The 22,314-nt window shown below is 38.9% G+C and overlaps 1 protein-coding gene across 1 annotated transcript in view; it reads right to left on the bottom strand.

Annotated features, from left to right (window-relative positions):
* Positions 1-22,314, bottom strand: part of FRY (FRY microtubule binding protein) — a 328,463-nt gene that overhangs the window by 178,425 nt on the left and 127,724 nt on the right. Inside the window, exon 3 of the mRNA XM_068526437.1 lies at positions 1,040-1,093. Within this exon, the coding sequence (XP_068382538.1) occupies positions 1,040-1,093 (54 nt within the window). The remainder of the gene's footprint in view (positions 1-1,039; positions 1,094-22,314) is intronic.

Here is a 22,314-nt window from a genome sequence, read left to right as displayed (position 1 = left end):
ATAGAGAATGGAGGATTCTGTCTCTATAGTCAGGCCTTAACATTTTTGGATCGAACAAGTCTGAACTTTAACAGCCAAAGCATTTCCTCTTGATTCCACATTAAAGGCAATTTCAAAGCACTGCAGAAAGCGTACTCTCTGTGTGTTCTCCATAAGACAATATAAAAATCCCCACTGTATTAGATCAGGCCATGGTGCATCCAGCAGGATTTTGCCTCTGCTACTGGCACCAAATGAGGTTTATAAAGAAGAACATGCTGTCCTCTTTGTCATTAAATGCAGGCGTTTAGGAAACACCACAAACACATTTCCGACCTCCTCTGATGTCCTGTTATCCATCATTCTAAACATACCTAAAGCCCTCCTGAAGTGACTCAACCAGGATTGATAAGATCCTAGTTTCCTATGTTTATTACCTGCTGTTTAGAGTTGGAAGTCCTTTTACTAGTCCTGATCTATTTTCAAAGGACCTTTTTTGTATTTATTCTGTCTTAAACTGTTTTGTTCATGCATCACTTTATTAGAATCTAAGTTACTATACTGTTTTATAATTATTGCTTAGGTGGTCTCTCTCTCTCACAGGATTGCTAAAATTTGTCCTAGATTTTGTATCACCAGAGCCTAGTGCTGTGTCAAGCATATAGCTGGCATTCAACAAAACGCTGGATAAAATATAAGAAAGCTCTAGGGCAGAGATGTGATCATCATATGGTACCATTTATTCAGAAGAATCTCAATAAGTTTTTGAATGGAAATTCCTTTATCTTTTCTGGTAACCAAAGACTGATGACCTCCTCATATTAATTGATGACCTCCTCATATTATTTCAACACTTCAGTTCTTTCCAATTCAAACCAATAGACATTTATTAAACATCTACTACAAGCCGTCACTGTAAAAGCTGCAGGATACAGTTCCTAAGATCACACTCCTGTATCCTCTTTGAGGAAGTTCATCAATACACCATAGTGAGCATTGAGCCCTTGCCTTTGTACATCTTCAAACAAATAAAAACCAGTATATAACATATATTACATACTTGATCAAACTGGGGGTCTTCTCCACGTTGTAGAGATTTTGTCAATGGCTTTTCCTAGAAAGAAACATAGGCAAGAAAAATTACTAGAGGCTTTTAAATATTACAAAAGAAATGTCATTATTATTAAAATTTTTCTCATCTATTTCTCCCTTTATGGGATGAAGAGACACCGGTTTTCAAATATGTGAGAAACTCTTCCTTACTATTCAAACCTTAAAGTATAATGTTTCATCATCACCACCAGGATTTTTACTATTCATCTTCACACATTTGACGAAGACATTCAAATCTGATGCTATAAGTGGTCCTGTGTTTTAAATGGAAACCACATAAGAAAAACTAGGGAATTCGTTTGAAATTTTATTACCTATCTTGGGACTTGACAGATAATAAAAAGTTGAAAGTGATACACTATTCCAGGTCCTAAGATTTAAAAACAAAATAAGGTATAATTATTAGTCTGAAGGATGGACAGCCTATCAATTACACACTTACTAGGCGTAATCGGTGATTTTTGAGCATGATATTTTGACTTGCGACATCCAAATCTCTGCAAAAATAATCTGGGAAGTGACAAAGGTCTACAGAAATAAATTTTCCTAATGATTATTTCTTCATTTACATTAGGAAGCCTTAACTGACCTTTCAGGAGGGCATTTTATAACTATTTAGCCTTATCTGTATCTTTCTCTTTTTTTGGAAGTTAATATTGACCCAAATTTGATTTAGGGTTAGAAACCATGCAAAAAGTTATACATCAAAAAATAGTGTTTTGGACCTGTGCGGAAGGGGAGAGGAAGCATGTCCAGAGGAGGGCCTCTGGAGTGTGGAGTTCCGGAGTTTGGAGCCGTGTGGCTGACAGGGTCTTGGTGCTCTGGCTGGGTGTCAGGCCAAGTTCAGGACATTGGTCCACCAGAGACCTCCTGGCCCCACATAATATCAAATGGTGAAAGCTCTCCCAGAGATGTCCATCTCAACGCTAAGACCCAGTTCCACACAACGACCAGCAAGCTATAGTGCCAGACACCCCATGCCAAATAATTAGCAAGACAGGAACACAACCCCACCTATTAGCACAGAGGCTGCCTAAAACCATAATAAGTTCACAGACACCCCAAAACATACCATCGGATGCCATCCTGCCCACCAGAAAGAAAAGTTCCAGTCTCATCCACCAGAACACAGGCACCAGTCCCCTCCAGCAGGAAGCCTACACAACACACTGAACCAACCTTAGCCACTGGGGGCAGACACCAAAAACAACGGGAACTACAAACCTGCAGCCTGCAAAAGGGAGACCGCAAACGCAATAAGTTAAGCAAAATGAGAAGACAGAGAAATACACAGAAGATGAAGGAGCAAGGGAAAAACCCACCAGACCAAACAAATGAAGAGGAAATAGGCAGTCTACTTGAAAAAGAATTCAGAGTAATGATAATAAAGATGATCCAAAATCTTGGAAATAGAATGGAGAAAATACGAGAAACGTTTAACAAGGACCTAGAAGAACTAAAGAGCAAACAAACAATGATGAACAACACAATAAATGAAATTAAAAATTCTCTAGAATGAATCAATAGCAGAATAACTGAGGCTGAAGAATGGATAAGTGATCTGGAAGATAACAGTGGAAATAACTACTGCAGAGCAGAATAAAGAAAAAAAGAATGAAAAGAATTGAGGACAGTCTCAGAGATCTCTGGGACAACATTAAACGCATCAACATTTGAATAATAGGGGCCCCAGAAGAAGAGAAAAAGAAAGGGACTGAGAAAATATTTGAAGAGATTATAGTTGAAAACTTCCCTAATATGGGAAAGGAAATAGTCAATCAAGTCCAGGAAGCGCAAAGAGTCCCATATAGGATAAATCCAAGGAGAAACATGCCAAGACACATATTAATCAAGCTATCAAAAATTAGATACAAAGAAAAAATATTAAAAGCAGCAAGGGAAAAACAACAAATAACATACAAGGGAATCCCCATAAGGTTAACAGCTGATCTTTCAGCAGAAACTCTGCAAGCCAGAAGGGAGTGGCAGGACATATTTAAAGTGATGAAAGGGAAAAACCTACAACCAAGATTACTCTACCCAGCAAGGATCTCATTCAGATTCGATAGAGAAATTAAAACCTTTACAGACAAGCAAAAGCTAAGAGAATTCAGCACCACCAAACCAGCTTTACAACAAATGCTAAAGGAACTTCTCTAGGCAGGAAACACAAGAGAAGGAAAAGACCTACAATAACAAACCCCCCCAAATTAAGACAATGGTAATAGGAATATACATATCGATAATTACCTTAAATGTAAATGGATTAAATGCCCCAACCAAAAGACACAGACTGGCTGAATGGATACAAAAACAAGACCCATATATATGCTATCAACAAGAGACCCACTTCAGACCTAGGGACACATACAGACTGAAAGTGAGGGGATGGAAAAAGATATTCCATGCAAATGGAAGTCAAAAGAAAGCTGGAGTAGCAATTCTCATATCAGACAAAATAGACTTTAAAATAAAGACTATTACAAGAGACAAAGAAGGACACTACATAATGATCATGGGATCAATCCAAGAAGAAGATATGACAACTGTAAATATTTATGCACCCATCATAAGAGCACCTCAATACATAAGGCAAATGCTAACAGCCATAAGAGGGGAAATCGACTGTAACACAATCATAGTAGGGGGCTTTAACACCCTACTTTCACCAATGGACAGATCATCCAAAATGAAAATAAATAAGGAAACACAAGCTTTAAACGATACATTAAACAAGATGGACTTAATTGGTATTTATAGGACATTTATAGGACATTCCATCCCAAAACAACAGAATACACTTTCTTCTCAAGTGCTCATGGAACATTCTCCAGGACAGATCATATCTTGGGTCACAAATCAAGCCTTGGTAAATTTAAGAAAACTGAAATCATATCAACTATCTTTTCTGACCACAGTGCTATGAGATTAGATATCAATTATACGAAAAAATCTGTAAAAAATACAAACACATGGAGGCTAAACAATATGCTACTAAGTAACCAAGAGATCACTGAAGAAATCAAAGAGGAAATCAAAAAACACCTAGAAACAAATGACAATGAAAACACAGCAAACCAAAACCTATGGGATGCAGCAAGAGCAGTTCTAAGAGGGAAGTTTAAAGCAATAAAATCCTACCTCAAGAAACAAGAAACAATTCAAATAAACAACCTAACCTTACACCTAAAGCAATTAGAGAAAGAAGAACAAAAAAACCCCCAAAGTTAGCAGAAGGAAAGAAATCATAAAGATCAGATTAGAAATAAATGAAAAAGAAATGAAGGAAACGATAGCAAAGATCAATAAAACTAAAAGCTGGTTCTTTGAGAAGATAAACAAAATTGATAAACCATTAGCCAGACTCATCAAGAAAAAAAGGGAGAAGACTCAAATCAATAGAATTAGACATGAAAAAAGGAGACGTAACAACTGACACTGCAGAAATACAAAGGATCATGAGAGATTACTACAAGCAATTATATGCCAATAAAATGGACAACCTGGAAGAAACGGACAAATTCTTAGAAAAGCACAACCTTCCGAGAATGAACAAGGAAGAAATAGAAAATATAAACAGATCAATCACAAGCACTGAAATTGAAACTGTGATTAAAAATCTTCCAACAAACAAAAGCCCAGGACCTGATGGCTTCACAGGTGAATTCTATCAAACATTTAGAGAAGAGCTAACACCTATCCTTCTCAAACTCTTCCAAAATACAGCAGAGGGAGGAACACTCCCAAACTCATTCTACGAGGCCACCATCACCCTGATACCAAAACCAGACAAAGATGTCACAAAGAAAGAAAACTACAGGCCAATATCACTGATGAACATAGATGCAAAAATCATCAACAAAATACTAGCAAACAGAATCTAACAGCACATTAAAAGGATCGTACACCATGATCAAGTGGGGTTTACCCCAGGAATGCAAGGATTCTTCAGTATACGCAAATCAATCAATGTGATAAACTATATTAACAAGTTGAAGGAGAAAAATCATACGATCATCTCAATAGATGCAGAAAAAGCTTTTGACAAAATTCAACACTCATTTATGATAAAAACCCTCCAGAAAGTGGGCATAGAGGGAACTTACCTCAACATAATAAAGGCCATATATGACAAACCCACAGCCAACATCATTCTCAACGGTGAAAACTGAAACCATTTCCACTAAGATCAGGAAAAGACAAGGTTGCCCACTCTCACCACTATTATTCAACATAGTTTTGGAAGTTTTAGCCCCAGCAACCAGGGAAGAAGAAGAAATAAAAGGAATCCAAATCGGAAAAGAGGTAAAACTGTCACTGTTTGTAGATGACATGATACTATACATAGGGAATTCTAAAGATGCTACCAGAAAACTACTAGAGCTAATCAATGAATTTGGTAAAGTAGAAGGACACAAAATTAATGCACAGAAATCTCTAGCATTCCTATACACTAATGATGAAAAATATGAAAGAGAAATTAAGGAAACACTCTTATTTACCACTGCAACAAAAAGAATAAAATACCTAGGAATAAACCTACCTAAGGAGACAAAAGACCTGTATGCAGAAAACTATAAGACACTGATGAAAGAAATTAAAAATGATACAAACAGATGGAGAGATATACCATGTTCTTGGATTGGAAGAATCAACATTGTGAAAATGACTATACTACCCAAAGCAATTTACAGATTCAATGCAATCCCTATCAAACTACCAATGGCATTTTTCACAGAAGTACAACACAAAAGTTCACAATTTGTATGGAAACACAAAAGACCCTGATTAGCCAAAGCAACGTTGAGAAAGAAAAACGGAGCTGGAGGATTCAGGCTCCGTGACTTCAGACTATACTACAAAGCTACGGTAATCAAGACAGTATGGTACTGGCACAAAAACAAAAATATAGATCAATGGAACAGGATAGAAAGCCCAGAGATAAACCATGCACATATGGTCACCTTATCTTTGATAAAGGAGGCAAGAATATACAATGGAGAAAAGACAGTCTCTTCAATAAGTGGTGCTTGGAAAACTGGACAGCTACATGTAAAAGAATGAAATTAGAACACTCCCGAACACCATACACAATAATAAACTCAAAATCAATTAAAGACCTAAATGTAAGGCCAGACACTATAAAACTCTTAGAGGAAAACATAGGCAGAACACTCTATGACATACATCACAGCAACATCCTTTTTGACCCACCTCCTAGAGAAATGGAAATAAAAACAAAAATAAACAAATGGGACCTAATGAAACTTAAAAGCTTTTGCACAGCAAAGGAAACCGTAAACAAGAAAAAAGACAACCCTCAGAATGGGAGAAAATATTTGCAAATGAAGCAACTGACAAAGGATTAATCTCCAAAATATACAGGCAGCTCAGGCAGCTCAATATCAGAAAAACAAACAACCCAATCCCAAAATGGGCAGAAGACCTAAATAGACATTTCTCCAAAGAAGATATGCAGATTGCCAAGAAACACATGAAAGGATGCTCAACATCACTAATCATTAGAGAAATGCAAATCAGAACTACAGTGAGGTATCCCCTCCCACCAGTCAGAATGGCCATCATCAAAAAATCTACCAACAATAAATGCTGGAGAGGGTGTGGAGAAAAGGGAACCCTCTTGCACTGTTGGTGGGAATGTAAATTAATACAGCTACTATGGAGAACAGTATGGAGGTTCCTTAAAAAACTAAAAAATAGAACTAGCATGCAACCCAGCAATACCACTACTGGCCATATACCCTGAGAAAACCATAATTCAAAAAGAGACATGTACCACTATGTTCATTGCAGCACTATTTACAATAGCCAGGTCATGGAAGCAACCTAAGTGTCCATTGACAGATGAATGGGTAAAGAAGATGTAGCATATATGTACAACGGAATATTACTCAGCCATAAAAAGAAATGAAATTGAGTTATTTGTAGTGAGGTGGATGGACCTACAGACTGTCATACAGAATGATGTAAGTCAGAAAGAAAAACAAATACCGTATGCTAACACATATATATGGAATGTAAAAAAAAAAAAAAAAGGTTCTCATGAACCTAGGGGCAGGACAGGAATAAAGACGCAGACGTAGAGAATGGACTTGAGGACACGGGGAGGGGGAAGGGTAAGCTGGGACGAAGTGAGAGAGTGGCATGGACATATATACACTACCAAATGTAAAATAGATAGCTAGTGGGAAGCAGCCGCATAGCACTGGGAGATCAGCTCGGTGCTTTGTGACCACCTAGAGGGGTGGGATAGGGATGCTGGGAGGGAGATGCAAGAGGGAGGGGATATCAGGATATATGTATACATATAGCTGATTCACTTTGTTATACAGCAGAAACTAACACAACATTGTAAAGCAATTATACTCCAATAAAGTTGTTTAAAAAAAAATAGTGTTTTACTTTAGCTAATGATGATGTCCCAGAAAGATTCCATTTACATTTTGCTGATCGCATAGACCATTCCCTGCCTCGGTTTTCCATTCTCCTCCACTGAAAAGGTGACATATACCCTAAGGTGGATGCGAACCCCACCCCACCCCATAGAGTCTCTGTTCTTTAAGAGATTGGCTCAGTCTGGGTATCTAAAGCTTTACCAGGAACCATATGAATTAACTGCTCTGTCTCATTTGCAAAATACACAGCTTCAAAATGCATATTCACCTAAAATAAAAAGAATGCAGCATTCTTCAGGGCTAATAAACATTGCCTCTTCAAGTATATTATACTTTTCCTTTTATAGCACTTACCAAGAGTGATGAGCTGACTGCCGCCCCTGGTAGACTACAAGCTGCAGAAATGCAGTCCCCTCTATTTCTCCCCAGCACTTAAAGTTACAGGACAGGGCTCTGCTTGGTAACGGTTAAACATTTGCCAAATTAATCAAAGCTGTAGGCTAATGATGTCCAGTTTCTTCAACTATGAGATACTCTTATTGGCATGTGTGTGTTTTGCTGTAAGTTAAAGGAATTTTTTAATATACTTTTTCATTGTGGCAAAATACATATGATGCAAGATTTACCATTTTTACGATTTTTATGCGTACAATTCTGCGACACTAAGTGCACTTACAATGTTGTCTAACCTTCACCACTCTATTATGAGGACCCCTTTTAATGTCAAAAATTTTCAAGGAATTCTCAACCACCAAGCATAGCCTTATACCCCAAACATACAAGATAGTAATTCTATCTTCTTGTTTAAAACCATACATAATGACAGAGCTAATACTATGATTTCAATGATACTTTTAAATGGTTTTGTACTATCTTGCAACAATACTTATTTTATATACATTAGGAAAGTGGGGATACATCTACATGGGAAACTATAACGTACTCAGTCAAACGCTAATGGCTGGGACTTCCCTGGAGGTCCAGTGGTTAAGACTCTGTGCTCCCAATGCAGGGGGCATGGGTTTGATCCCTGGTCAGGGAACTAAGATCCCACATGCTGCATGGTGTGGGCTTATAAACAAACAAACAAACAAACAAAAAACCCTAAATGGCTGATACACATGTGGATCTGTAGACCCCTGCAATAACTCAGCAGTCCATACCTTGGGAATCTGCCATCCTTTCATCCTAAAAGATGAGATCCTATCACAGTGGGGGATGGAAGGTGACTCTGTCCACCCACATCCTGGAACGTCCCATGCCTAAAAGTCATTTTTTCCCACTACTATCTGGGTGGGAATGGTGATAAACATGATATTTTATGCTCCCATGTTTGCATACATATGAAGGAAATAGCCTATGGCAAGTCTTACTATGTCTAGCAAGCAAAGTTAATATGGTAAGTTGTTGCTATACTCAAAAGTCAAGTCCATTAGCCGATTACTTGAATTCCATGTCCCAGTAAAACAATATACTTTTACACTAAGTTCTCCTGAACGGTTCTTACACAAATATGCTGTCTTAATCATATTCCTTGAAGACTTAGTTTAAACGTCACTTCCAAGATTAAGCCATTCCCCACTATTCCCAAGCAGAGTCATCTGTTCCTTGTCACACGGCACTTTGCATCTATTCTTGTCAGCATTTCCACTGTGTTGTAACTTGACTGTCTCCCTACACTCCTAGTACAGAGTTGAAACTTATTATTAGGGTTTATTAAATGAATATATCCCTATGCATTTGGAAAGATAGCTTTGGGCACAGAGAATCAAGTTCACATTTTAACATTCCCAAGATTTTCTGTGCATCAACATAGATTTTATCAGTGTCAAGAGGTTAAAAACTAGACCTGGGGAAGACAGTATCACGCTGGCTAAAAAGTAAAGAGAAAAGGAAGAAGGAAGGAAGGAAGAGAGGAAGGAAGGAAGGGAAGAATGGAAAAGAGGAGAGAAGCAAACTTGCTCAAGCTCAGGAGAGAGGCATCTGAAAACAAGGCAGAGCCATAAGGCTCATGCCCACTTGAGAAAAGAGATCTGCAGAGGCCCGGTTCTGCTTGAGTTTCTCCTGCAGGAGATCAGCGCACCGAATCTAAGGTCTGCAAGAATCCAAGGTCTGCACATTCAAGACATCATGGGTCTCAAAGAGCATTAAATAAGTAGTAAAATGAAATTAACACAGAGTAAACAATGGATAATTAAAGAACAAGTAGAAACAGACTATGACAGAGGAGGCTCAAAATAACGGCCTCACTTGTCCAATAAGAACAGTGTGCGTTGTATGCTTTTAAAATTTGTCTTTGTTCTGTATTTTAGTACAGATTTACTTATTTACTAAAGGTTATTGAATGATATGTTTGTTTTTCAAAAATCATTCTAAAAAAACAAAACTTTGGGGTCATGGATCCCTGAAAATTCTTAGTGGTCCAAAGCTAGAAGATCTCAGTGTGTGACTCGACCTTGCCCAGAAGCCCCGGCTCACCGGGTGACAGTGAACAGAAGAGATGGGCGAACCAAAAACATCCTGAGACTTGGCATTGAACATCAGGGGTTGCTAACAGCACAAAGAGAACAAAATAGACATTAAGCCCCTCCTGATGGAAGCAAACACTATGAAATCGTTTTGACAAAAACAAACAGAAAAAAAAAAAATACCCTGAAACTAACCAAGCCTTTAGATATCATTTCCAATTTTCAGGAAATACAAGAGTTAGGAAGGAGTAAGAGAAATATGTTACACTAAGCCACAGGGATGCAATCAGCAAGACTCAGACTGAAGGAAACTGAAGTAAAAAAAGATATTTTTTCAATAAAAAGTTGCAAAGAGTAAGAAAAAAAGAAATGGAGGTGGAGCCTATTGATTTTCTTTTTAAAGGCTATTGCACTATGTGAATCAGATCTGGGGCCGGATTCAAATAATCTGTTAAGAGAAAGTATGGCATTCATGAAACCATTGGTGATTTGAACACATTAGATATTTGATGATGTTACGGGATTATTTTAATTTTTTAGGTGTGATAATGGTCTTTGTTTAAAAAAGAATGTTTATCTTTTGGAGATACATGCTGAAATACTTACAGATTAAATGATATGGTTTCTAGCATTTGCTTCAAATACTACTGGGGAGAGGAGCTGGGAGTGTAACAAATTAGCCATGAGTTGATAACTGCTGCTGATGGTCACTGTGTTCATTACACGGTCTTCCCACTTTAGCACATGTTTGAAATTCTCCATAAAAAAACAAACAAACAACAACTAAAAACAGGGGAACATGATGTATCACTTCTGTCACCATGAAAAAATTTTTTTATAATGTCTCACTTTCCAAGGTGGCCTAAGTCACTTAAAACTGATTTCTATAGTACTTACACAACTCTTTATCTTTTCCTGCTGGAGCTGCAGAAGGAACTCCACCCCACCCCATTTCTTCATATTTCCAGGCAGGATCTGGGTGGCAAGCATCTCGCCTGCTTTGTGAGGAGCAAGCTGCGCTTCTCAGTCTGCACTGTGCGCTTTTCTTCGAGTTTGCTTCCCCTGAATCAAAGAGCACTGCTGTCCCAACCCATCCAAGAGGAATTTTCTCCTGTCACGAAGAAACCTGTAGGGGTTTCAAGCATTTCCACAGGAAAAGAGAAAGGTCCCTGTTTGTGCTTCTCAAACCTTGGGACGTTCCAACCTCTCCCTCCCTTAAGAAAACACAAACTCTAAAAGCTCTTTGTGCCCATACCTACCTAAAAAGGCCATTGACTTCTACCTCAATTTTCGAACAATTTCAGTGCCTACTAGCTACATTTTCACTTTATAATTGTTTCACACTGGGTTTCTCTGTAATCTGTAAGAGAAAAGATGGCCATAGCACGGCAGGACCTGGCAGTGAGACAAGTCTAGAGAGACTCTTCTGTATCAAAAGGTGTTTTATTTGGGGAATACAAGGGGCTTATTTAATAAATCACTTTCTACCTCTGAAGTTTGAGTGGCCTAAAAAAATCCACAATGTGCCCCACACAGGTAGGACTTCACTAATCTCAAATGATCCCAGTATTTTTGTCCTCAGAGATATTTCAATAAACACGTCACCCAGCAATGTCACTAGAGTTAATATGAGCTTATTCAATTTGTTAACTATGTCACCAGCCTTGCTTATGAGGTACTATTTTAACATCTTTTAATTATTATATAGCAGTTCAGTGCATGGACTTTGGAACCTGAGAGATTTGACTTTGACCCCTAGGTCCCTTACTGGATCTTACTTAACCTCTCTAAGCTTCAGTTAACTTTTAGGTAACATAAGGATACATAATGCCAACCTATCTCATAGAACTAGAAGATGAATGACACAGAGTACTCAATAATTGAGAGTCATTACTACTATTAAAATTCCTTTTAATACCATTATTATTGGAACTAGAAACATTAAAATGTGTAACCTCTTTCATAATGTTCAGGAGCTGAAACTAAGTTCCACCTCTTTTCCTGGGGCAACTGCATACTCCCACTAACGTTAATTAAAGCTTTAATTTTACCTTCCTGGAAGCTTCCAAGTGTAACTAGAAAGCTGTATTACAGAAAGTAGGAAAGAAACATTATAAAGGGTAATTGTCCCTCTCTCTTAAAAAAAAATCTAACATGACTACAGTGACTTTAATTCTTAATATGTAATTTAGAGGAAACCTTTTAATTTAATGGTGGGATGCTATAAAAGCAACCAAGTTTAAAAAAAAAAAAACACCAAACTTCTCAAGTCTTGAAACTAGTGTTTTTGATTATAAGAACTTGTTTATGCATCACTGACTCAGGATTTTGATACCATCAGCAGTGAAATTTTATAATACACATGTCTGTTCTGAGTAGTCAACAAAAAAATTTCAGATCTGAGCTTCCGCAACTGGGATCCCTCTTCTTCACCAGAACACAGGGAGGATGTGTAGTGAGCTGCCCCCTTCAGAGCAGCCGTGGGCTCGACTGTTGAGATGCCGCTAAGGCATTTCATCCAGAACAATCAGCACACAGCGGCCGGCACCTTTCTCAGGCTGAACCAAAGAAAAATGAGGTTCAAAGTATCTTCATGTCTGACACATATTTTTTTTCTTCAGATCTTATTTGTGCCAACTGTGATTCAACCTTGGAAACAGATCTAAGGAATAAGCCTGAGAAGTCACAGTTCTGAATACTGACCATTTCTCCCCAAAAGTCTCTCCCTACATGACGAGGGTCAATCAGGGACCTGGGGGTTGGAATCATCTTGAAGATACACTCCGGTCATTTTGTTTGCCTGCAGGGATCACTGAACTTCTGGCGGAAGACTCAGCCTCCTTGATGGTGCCTCAGTTTGTCCACAGGTAAAAATGAGCATCACTTCACACTGACCTGGCTAGGTTTCTAGCAAGAATTCACGAGCACTAGTTAAAACCACAGGAGATCTATGGAAGAAGGGGGCTAATAGAAACGGATGAAACTGTGTTTCCCTTTTATTCTCTTCAGTTACAAACGGATTTCTTTAAACAAGACAATATATGCTGATTCTTACCCAGCATATTGGGGAAAAATCCCCAGATCAAGAGAATGAGAGTATCTCCAATCAGTTCAGGTATTAGCAAGTAAGATGCTGCCTGTTACCCTGTGATATGAAATGAGAAGGCAGATTCAAACCTGGAGGAATATTTTGGCACTTTTTCTAAGAACTAAAAACTCTTGAGAGAACCTGTCCTATTTGCAGCTGGCTTTGCACATTTCAGAGAAGCCAATTCTCTGCCAAATCTAAGTCCCAAGGACAAAGCCATTATTTGAACATTGGAGGGGAAACTTCAATTAAATTTGGATACAAAGTTAATCTTCATTTTAATTGAACAAAAGAGCATCTCCCACAGGCATTTCTGTAAAAACTACAGCAGCTACTGAGAAATGCAAGATGCCACCTTCACTCATCTGTTTCTGGCTTTGTTTGTATTTTGGATTTTTTTGTCCCAATATATACGCCAGTTGTGCACGTTACGTCCACTGAGTGGACATTTACACGTGGATGGATCTTTCCCTGCCTCCTCTGGGACTCTGCACAGTCACCCAGCTCCCCACTCCCCAGATGCAAGCCTCCCCCACGCTCCTGGCTCTTTTTCTCAGCTATCAACATGCTTAGAGCTTTTCATCTTAGCATCTGCCTTCACCACACTTCCACCTCTGGCTACTGTTTTCTTTCCACCCCCTTCTCATCCTTAGTTTGCCAATGAGCGGTCTACACTTCCTGTCTTCCCTTCCTCCCCTACTCCTTCTCATCCTTAGTTCACCAATGAGCGGTCTACACTTCCTGTCTTCCCTTCCTCCCCTACTCCTTCTCATCCTTAGTTCGCCAATGAGCGGTCTACATTTCCTGTCTTCCCTTCCTCCCCTACTCCTTCTCATCCTTAGTTCGCCAATGAGTGGTCTACATTTCCTGTCTTCCCTTCCTCCCCTACTCCTTTTTCAACCACCTGCAATCTGACTTTTCTGTCACCACTAAAAATAGTCCCCCTAGAAGCCCCAGTGACTTTCCAAACAATAAATCTGGTGGACATCTTTCAGTACTTTTCTTTCTGGTCTTTCAGTTGCAATGAAACACTATCGATGATTCCCTTCTTTCCACTTGACTCATGCCATCCCCCACTTTTTCTCCTCCTACTTCTTTAGACATCCCTTTTCTGTGTCCTTCATAGGCTGGTCTTTCTCCTCAAATGTTTACATTCCCCAGGGATGTTCTTGGGGACTTGAAATCAATCATGTTCTGATTTATCTTCTGGCACCACTAACACACACACACACACACACACTCACTCACACTCACACTCTTCTCAGACCCAACCAAACCACCTCTCATCAAAAAATCGTACTTGTCCCTTAAGGTTCATTCACTCCACCACACTTTCCCTGGTCACTCCTACAAGAAGTGACAGAGATTTCACTCTTAGTAGCTCTTTTGGTATTCTCTAGTTCTTGTGTACCTAACCAAAGTCATCCTGGTTATTCACATACACATCCTTTCCCGAGTAGATTAGAGCTTGGACTTTGGAGTCAATCAAACCAGGATTTGAATCAGGACAATAACCCTAGCTCCACCACCTTTGGTAAGGTTTTATTAAATCTCCCAGGTTCAGCATCTCCGACTAAAAATGAAGGGGGCCACGAGTGTAGTGGTTAAGAGCAAGGATCCAGGAGATGGGTGGTCTACACTGAATGCCAGCCCCACCACTTACTAACTGTGTGACTTTTGACAAGTTTTTTCCTTGTATGTGAAGTGGGGTATAAGAGTACATATCTCATGATGTTGATGTGAAAAATTAGGTGAGTTGATGTTATTCAAGTATTAAGAACAGTGCCTGGCACTCAGTAGGCACTAGAGAAACATGAACTATTATTATTATTATTACCTATCTGCTAGGGTTAATGTGAAAATTAGTACATCTGAAACATGACAGGTAAGCCAAAAAATGGCAGTTGTTCTTATAAAAATCTGTCTTATTCCTCTTTGTATAATGCATAGCCTCAAGTACAATCACACTTGGAAGTTACTATAGAAAGTAGTATCTATCTACCTACCTACCTATCTATAAGCTACTATCAAAAATAACTTAAATATATGTATAACTGAGTCACTTTGCCGTACAGAAGAAATGAACACAATATTGTAAATCAACTATACTTCAATAAAACTTAAAAACACACCTTATAAAATATACATTGTTATAATTATTAGCATGATCTATGGAAATCAAGACTTGTGCTGGCTAATCAAAGACACAGAAAGTAAACTTATGGTTACCAAAGGGGGAAGGGGGTGGGGAGGGATAATAAGAGTTTGGGATTAGCAGATACAAACTACTATATATATAAGAGATAAACAACAAGGACCTACTGTAGAGCACAGGGAACTGTATTCAATACCTTATAATAACCTATAACGGAAAAGAATCTGAAAAAGAATAGGAAAAAAAAAGACTTGTGCTGGTTAAAACTGTACTCAAACACTGTTTTTTGACCCAAAGGCCATTCAAAGGTAACTAAAGAAACACATTGTGGTATATACATTAAATGGAATTCTACTCAGCAATAAAGATGAATGAATTACTGATAAATAATAAATGGAAGCGCCTCAAATACATTACGGTGAATGAAACAAACTAGAGCTTCCATTTATACAAAATTCTAGAAAATGGGAATTAATCTATATATAGATCAATAGTTGCCTGAGGGCCTGGGTGGTGGTCTGGGCTGTCTGCACAGGGGCACAGGAAACTCCTGGGGATGACGGAAATGTTCGGTATCTGGACTGAGGTGATGCTGACACCAGGGTACAAATTTATCAAAATTCATCAAATCATAGATTTTAAACCCCTGTAGCTTATTGTATTGTATACTTTAAGAATACTGATTAAAGTAAAAATTTTCACGGAATGTATGGGAAGAAGAATCCCTAATCTGTCTGAAAGGCATTTTATTTTCTTGGACACCAAAGGGAGGAGGGGAGGCAATTCTGATAGTAACGACCTACCTTTAGGAGGGGGAACAACTGTCTCGTTCCCAATCTCCATCCTGAGCATAAGCATGATAGTTTTTGCCTTCGAGAAGTTCACAATTTATTATGCTACCCACTGGGAATCCCAGAAAACCTTGGGAAGCGGGTATGCATGAAGCCACAGAGCTGATATTTATGGGGTAAGACATTGATCCCAATGTGATGGCTGGAAATCTCTGGAATTAGAACATCCTGACTGACCAATCTGGTACGTACGGGGCATTATTTAGATGGAAAGGAATGTGACACACACTCTACAAGCCTTTCCAGCCAAGTGCCTCTCAGAGTGTTACTGACAGGTCAGTAGCCAACACGAGAGAATGGAAACCACTTCACTCAGCACCACAGAGAAGCCTCTTTTCAGGTGGGATTTGGTGACACAGCGCCGTTATCTGAACCAACAGCTAGAACCCGAGTGAAGGGGGAATGCCACCCTTGCTGCCATTTCTGAATTGGAATTTGGCTTGACTCACAGGTGAGCATTTTCATTCCTGTTGAAGTTCCACAGCCCCTAAGTATCTTGAATGTTTGTTTTACACATGAGATAAAAAAGGCAATTTCATAGGCAGCATCCTCTTCATGATAATCATCATATAGTATTCATTACGTACCCAAATTCATGCAGCCAATCAAAATTTCCCAGTTAAAACTGAAATGACCTGATTACTTTAACTAAGAAAAAAAAGGTTTGGTTTTCTGGTAAAAATAAAAGGAAAACTCCAGGGGGTAAAGAGTTGGAAAAAAAAATAGATGAAAATCTACTTACCTACTCTCTCTTTTGAAGTGTTATTAAAAGGCAACATTCTGGAATTAGTGGTACAGCTTTGTGAATACTCACTGAATTGCACAATTTTAAAGGATGAATTTCATGGTATGTGAACATACCTCAATTAAAAAAAAGCAATACCTACATTTTAGGTCAATCAAAAATATTTTAAGATTATAGTACCTAACCTCCACCAAACTTCTGTGATTACAACTTATGAATTGAGTAGAAACCCCTAAAGGCATCAGGAAATACCATCATATGGAATGCTGAATTTTAAGAATTGTTTAAGTCAGAAATACTAGATATATATGTAAGTGACAATCAAAATTACCTAATAAAATATGTCTTCTTATTGTTAGCATGACCTGTGGCATTTTAGCCAGTTAAAATGACTACAGTGCTAAAGATTGCTGCTGCCTAAAACTGTATCGATGACTTTCAGGAAAGTCAAAATGCAAAATGCTGTGTGGAAATATAGTGATATTATATCATAGTGATTGTAGGAATGGGCCTTCAATGCTTATTATGTCATATTCATGAACTTACTTTTTAATGTGGACCATTTTTATTTAGTCTTTATTGAATTTGTTACAATATTGCTTCTGTTTTATGTTTTTTGGTTTTTTGGCCACGAGGCATGTGGGATCTTAGCTTCCTGGCATCGAACCAGGCAGGTCCTGATCGACCAGGCATCGAACCTGCACCCCCTGCATTGGAAGGCGAAGTCTTAACCACTGGACCACGAGGGAAGTCCCTGAACTTACTTTTATTGGTATTTTCTGTGACTTAAAAAATGATGATGTATTTTCAAATGATCTTTTGTGTTAAAAATGATGTCTCTATAAATAGTAAGAAGAAGCATATAATCAGAAAAGGCTAGACTGAAAATAACTTGAGGAATAATCTTCACCTGATTTTGTACTCTCAAAAAGAAGAAACTTTGATAATCTTCTCATAGTCACTGCACATAAAAATTATGGCCTCACCCATGGATGAATTGAATTGGATACTATTAAGTTGAAGTAAAAACCCCTTTGGGTGTTTTGTTTTGTTTTTTTTTTTTGTATTACTTCATGATACTTTCCATATGGTTTATTTGCTATAAGGTTCAGTGAAACTTTTACTCTCATGGTGCATTAAATTTCATTTCATGGCCGAAAAAGTTCCATTTAACAGTCACAAAAGAACAACTTTTCATCTGTATGAATCCAAGAATATTCATAACAAGGAAAACAAACTTCAAGTTGAACAGTACACAGAAAAAAGTGAGTCTGTGAGCTCATTGGAAAGATCACCTCATTCGGCGGCTAAATGCAACCTTTCAACAATTATGTCTGGTTTTAGCTATTAATACTATTTTCTTTCTGGGTTAGGGTGAGTTTTCAGATTTCTGGTGAAAGTCTTACTAGATTAAGTAAGGGGTGCCAGGCTGAGCTGCTCTGCTAAGAAATAGCTATTTTTAAAGTTATTTTTTTATTTATAATTTGGAAAATAAGCTAGTACTTTGTTAAGTGTAACATAAATATTCCTTATCTGACCTGAACTGTTTCTGAGTCTCCTTTAAGGACAGCATTACTTTGATTGTATCACTATACTCAGGCAGCTAAATCTAGAAATTATTTTTATTCTCTTTATATTTCCCTTACTAGGTTTGTTGAAGTAAGAGGAGCCTCTATTTAAAGAGAAGTTTGGCTAAAAACACTAGCTGGTTGTCCTTTTGGGAAGCTGACTTGAATCCATAGTGCAGAGAGATATTAAAGCTGCTGTTTCTGCTATTTACACATCCTTAGATGACAGACATGTAACAGTTGGGTGGTATAGGAAGACTTGCATATACAACAGTGCAAAAAACCCACCAACGTGCAAATCTCAGTATGATGAAATACTATCTTGAAATATCAACACTGAGGTTAGTGAATGGCTATCAGGCTATAAGCATGACTAATTATAACAGTTTTCACGAAATTCACCATATAAAGATTCAAATTTAATTAGAGGTAGTAATTCTGCCTTTCAATTAGTGCAGCAGGATTCCCTAATTCACAAATTCCTTAAATATTAAAAAAGTTCCTGATTAAAGAATCTGATAGTTTCTGGTATCTAGACATCAGCAGACTATCCAGGTACCTGCAGAGGTGAAACACAAGACTACAGCAGAATGTTCAATCTGTATATGGGCCAGAGGCTAAAAAAAAAAAAAAAAAAAAGAGCTCTTTTGTAACTACAAGTAGACTGTATCCCAACCATAGTCTCTTACCTCTCATTAGATCCGGTCTAAAATCCTAAGAGGAGGCTGGAGTGAGTGTGTATTTCACTTACTAAAGGCTTTGCTTACTTAGAGCCACAGTCAGATTCATTAAAACAACTAGAACCACTCACCGTACATATTTTGTTGGTGGTGGATCACCTGTGTCATTATTATAGCACAATGTCCAGCTTAAGTTTGGGGTTAACTGGAGTGCTGTCCTGATGCCAGCCCTGCGACATCAGGTGGAGGAGGAGCTGAAAGCCTGAGACGCAGGGCCAAGAAACAAGTGTTCGTCAACAGGCAGTAGTACTTCGTGAACCTAGAACCACGTTAGCTTGCGGTTAATGCGGCCATGAGCTAATTGCTCAGCCTTTCCATGTTTGTGCCAGCTGGCCATGACCGCTGTCCCTACAGGCTTGGTCTCAAGGCATGACACGTTCACTACAGGTTGGTGGTGTGAGTGCAACAGACATTGGCATCCTGGATTCTTTAAACATGTGCACACCAAGAAACTATTTTGTGTTACTTCTAGTTTATTTTTAGTCTTATATTAAAGCAGAAATTCCCTGACTTGTGTCTCTTATGTCAGCAAACCAGCTAGATCATGTTACATGACTGTTAAGGCTCCATCCCAGCATCCCCCAGTTAGCATCTCTATGAATGAGTATCTGTCACCCCTCCCTCACCTCTGCTCCAAGCTCAACACAGGGATAATACCTGAAAGCTCCTGCCTGTATCTCATCCATTAGCTATTTTGTGAGCAGCGGCTATCAAGGCTCAAGCAATCCCAATAATAAAATCTTCCCACTGTCACATCACCTTTCATCCTAAATATGTTTTTAAATGCGGGAACATTTACAGGAAGGCGAGCTCTGCTCTCCTGCTCAGTCACAGGCTCTGCTAAAGGACAAGATGAAAGGTGTGTGTTCTTCTTTTGAGGTTATGCAGATCTTTTCCTCTCTCCAGGTTTCAATTAAAGTAGAGAATACATTACTTGCTTTCTAAGTGTTAGGTGAGTTAGAATTTCTTCTTCTTCCTGTTGACATTTTATGCTGTTAGGCTGCAGATCCAGATGAAACCCCTGGTCCAGTACGCAGTTTAGCTTCACTGCAGCTCCTCGCAAGGACAATGGAAGCTTTAACCTGGGTGGATTCAGTGGGATGTGACTTATTCACTCAGAGACGTGGAGAGTTAATGCTTGTATTTCATTTGTTATACACATTAGAGCTAAAACTGGGCTTGACTGTGAACATTTCATAGAAGAAAAAACAATGATGGATCACACGTAAGTGACTTTGTTGGAAGCAGAGGCTAGTAGCAGGGCTGTGATGAAAAACCAAGTTTTTTGTGTGTTGGTCAAATTATAGGAAGGAGGGTGGACAAAACAGGCAGCCTGAGTAGTGTGGTTGAAAATTCTTGAAGGTACACACTTCCAGTTATTACAAACATTAAGTTCTGAGAATGTAACATATAGCATGGTGACAACAGCTGACAATACCATGTTGTATATTTGAAAGTTGCTAAGATCGTAGATCTTAAAAGTTCTCATCACAAGAAGAAAAATTTGTAACCATGTGTGGTGATGGATGTTAACTAAACTTATTGCGGGGATCACTTCACAATACATCAAATCATTATGTTGTATGCCTGAAACTAATACAATGTTACACATCAGTTATAGCTCAATAAAACAGGAAAAAAGGAAAAATCAGTTTGATTTGATGACTAACTTTAAGAAAATCAGGTATTTCTCCCTCTGACGTTTTCAATAAATTTAAACATATGCATGAGAAAAAAGAAAGTTCTGAAATTTTCTGAACTTGCTTTACTTAGTTGAATAATCCAGCTTCTCACATTTTGGGCCATTGGCTTCCCAGCACGACCCAGCACGACAATGTTCCTACTTGTCTCCGAGACCCCGATCCTCAGGGTCCTGTGAAATTTCCTCTTGGAAAGCCTTGGAAAACCATTCTATGTGGACTCGCCTCAAATCCCTGGTTTCACTTCCTAGGTCCTCACAACTTATACCCGCATAAGTATTTTGCGGGAGATAACAGTGAGCCAGTGGGGCTGCTGCCTTCTCTTGTAGACTTTTGTTTGCCTCTGTCACCTCCCAGAGCGTAAATCCCTAAAGGATCCAGACCAGGTCTGCTTAAACCAGCTTTGGCTGTACCTTTCTCATTGCCAAGGCAGAGATCAGAACAACCATCTGACAATAACAGGGCATGGCAACAGCAGGCATCCAACCACCCTATTCAAGCTTCCACTCCTTCTGAATGAACACAAAGAGAGGAAGCACCAGGCTGACCACCAGAGAAACATACCAGAAGATGAGGTTATTGATACCAATTCCTCGATGACAATGAGGATGATGATGGTGGTGAAAACTGAGCACCTAGAACGTGCTAAGAATTGCGCCACAGCTCCACACATTACCTCGAATTCTCTCACCCACCCCATGAGCTAGGCTCTTGCAAATGAGAAACAAGGGAGACTGACTGGCTGACCCAAGGCCTCACAACACTAAAGAGGCAGAATCAGGATTCAGATCCAGATCAAGCTGAATGAAAAGTTGTTCATCTTTTCTTTTCCATTAAATCTGCAAAGTCAAGATTATGCGAGCTCTTGAATTTCGAAAAGCTGGAGAGCCTTGTTTTTTGGAAGAGAGTTTATTGAGAAGGTAATTGCCTGTGACTCCAGTGACAGATGGTATATAACCGGAGAGACTCAGATAATGAGAGCGTATATTCTGAGGCTGAGTCCGACCGCTAAGAGTCAGCCTGACTCTCCTCTTCACACACTGCTCCGGTGAAATGGGAGCAGGTGACCATATCAATGAATAATGAGGTATCCTTAGATGCCCCAAGGCAGAAGGCTGAGAATTAACGTCCCTTGTACTCTGCAGATTGTAGGGCATTCATCTGCCGAGGGGTACAAAGGACAGAACAAAATCCATTATTATCTGTTTAGAGGTTGGCAAGACGACCCTCAGAAACACACAGGATCCTACATTCCTTTTGAGCTACTATATTAATATTTTTTTTATAGTTTTTTTCTTTTTTGGCTGCATTGGGTCTTCATTGCTGCGTGCAGGCTTTCTCTAGTTACGGCGAGCAGGGGCTACTCTTCGTTGCAATGCGCAGCCTTCTCATTGCGGTGGCTTCTCTTGTTGTGGAGCACAGGCTCTAGGCACGCGGGCTTCAGTAGTTGCGGCACGTGGGCTCAGTAGTTGTGGCTCATGGGCTTAGTTG

The sequence above is a fragment of the Eschrichtius robustus genome, chromosome 18 (genome assembly GCF_028021215.1).
Source record: "Eschrichtius robustus isolate mEscRob2 chromosome 18, mEscRob2.pri, whole genome shotgun sequence".
Lineage (NCBI taxonomy): Eukaryota > Metazoa > Chordata > Mammalia > Artiodactyla > Eschrichtiidae > Eschrichtius > Eschrichtius robustus.
Note: the sequence above shows the minus strand (reverse complement) of the source record. Positions and strands in the feature narration are given on the sequence as shown.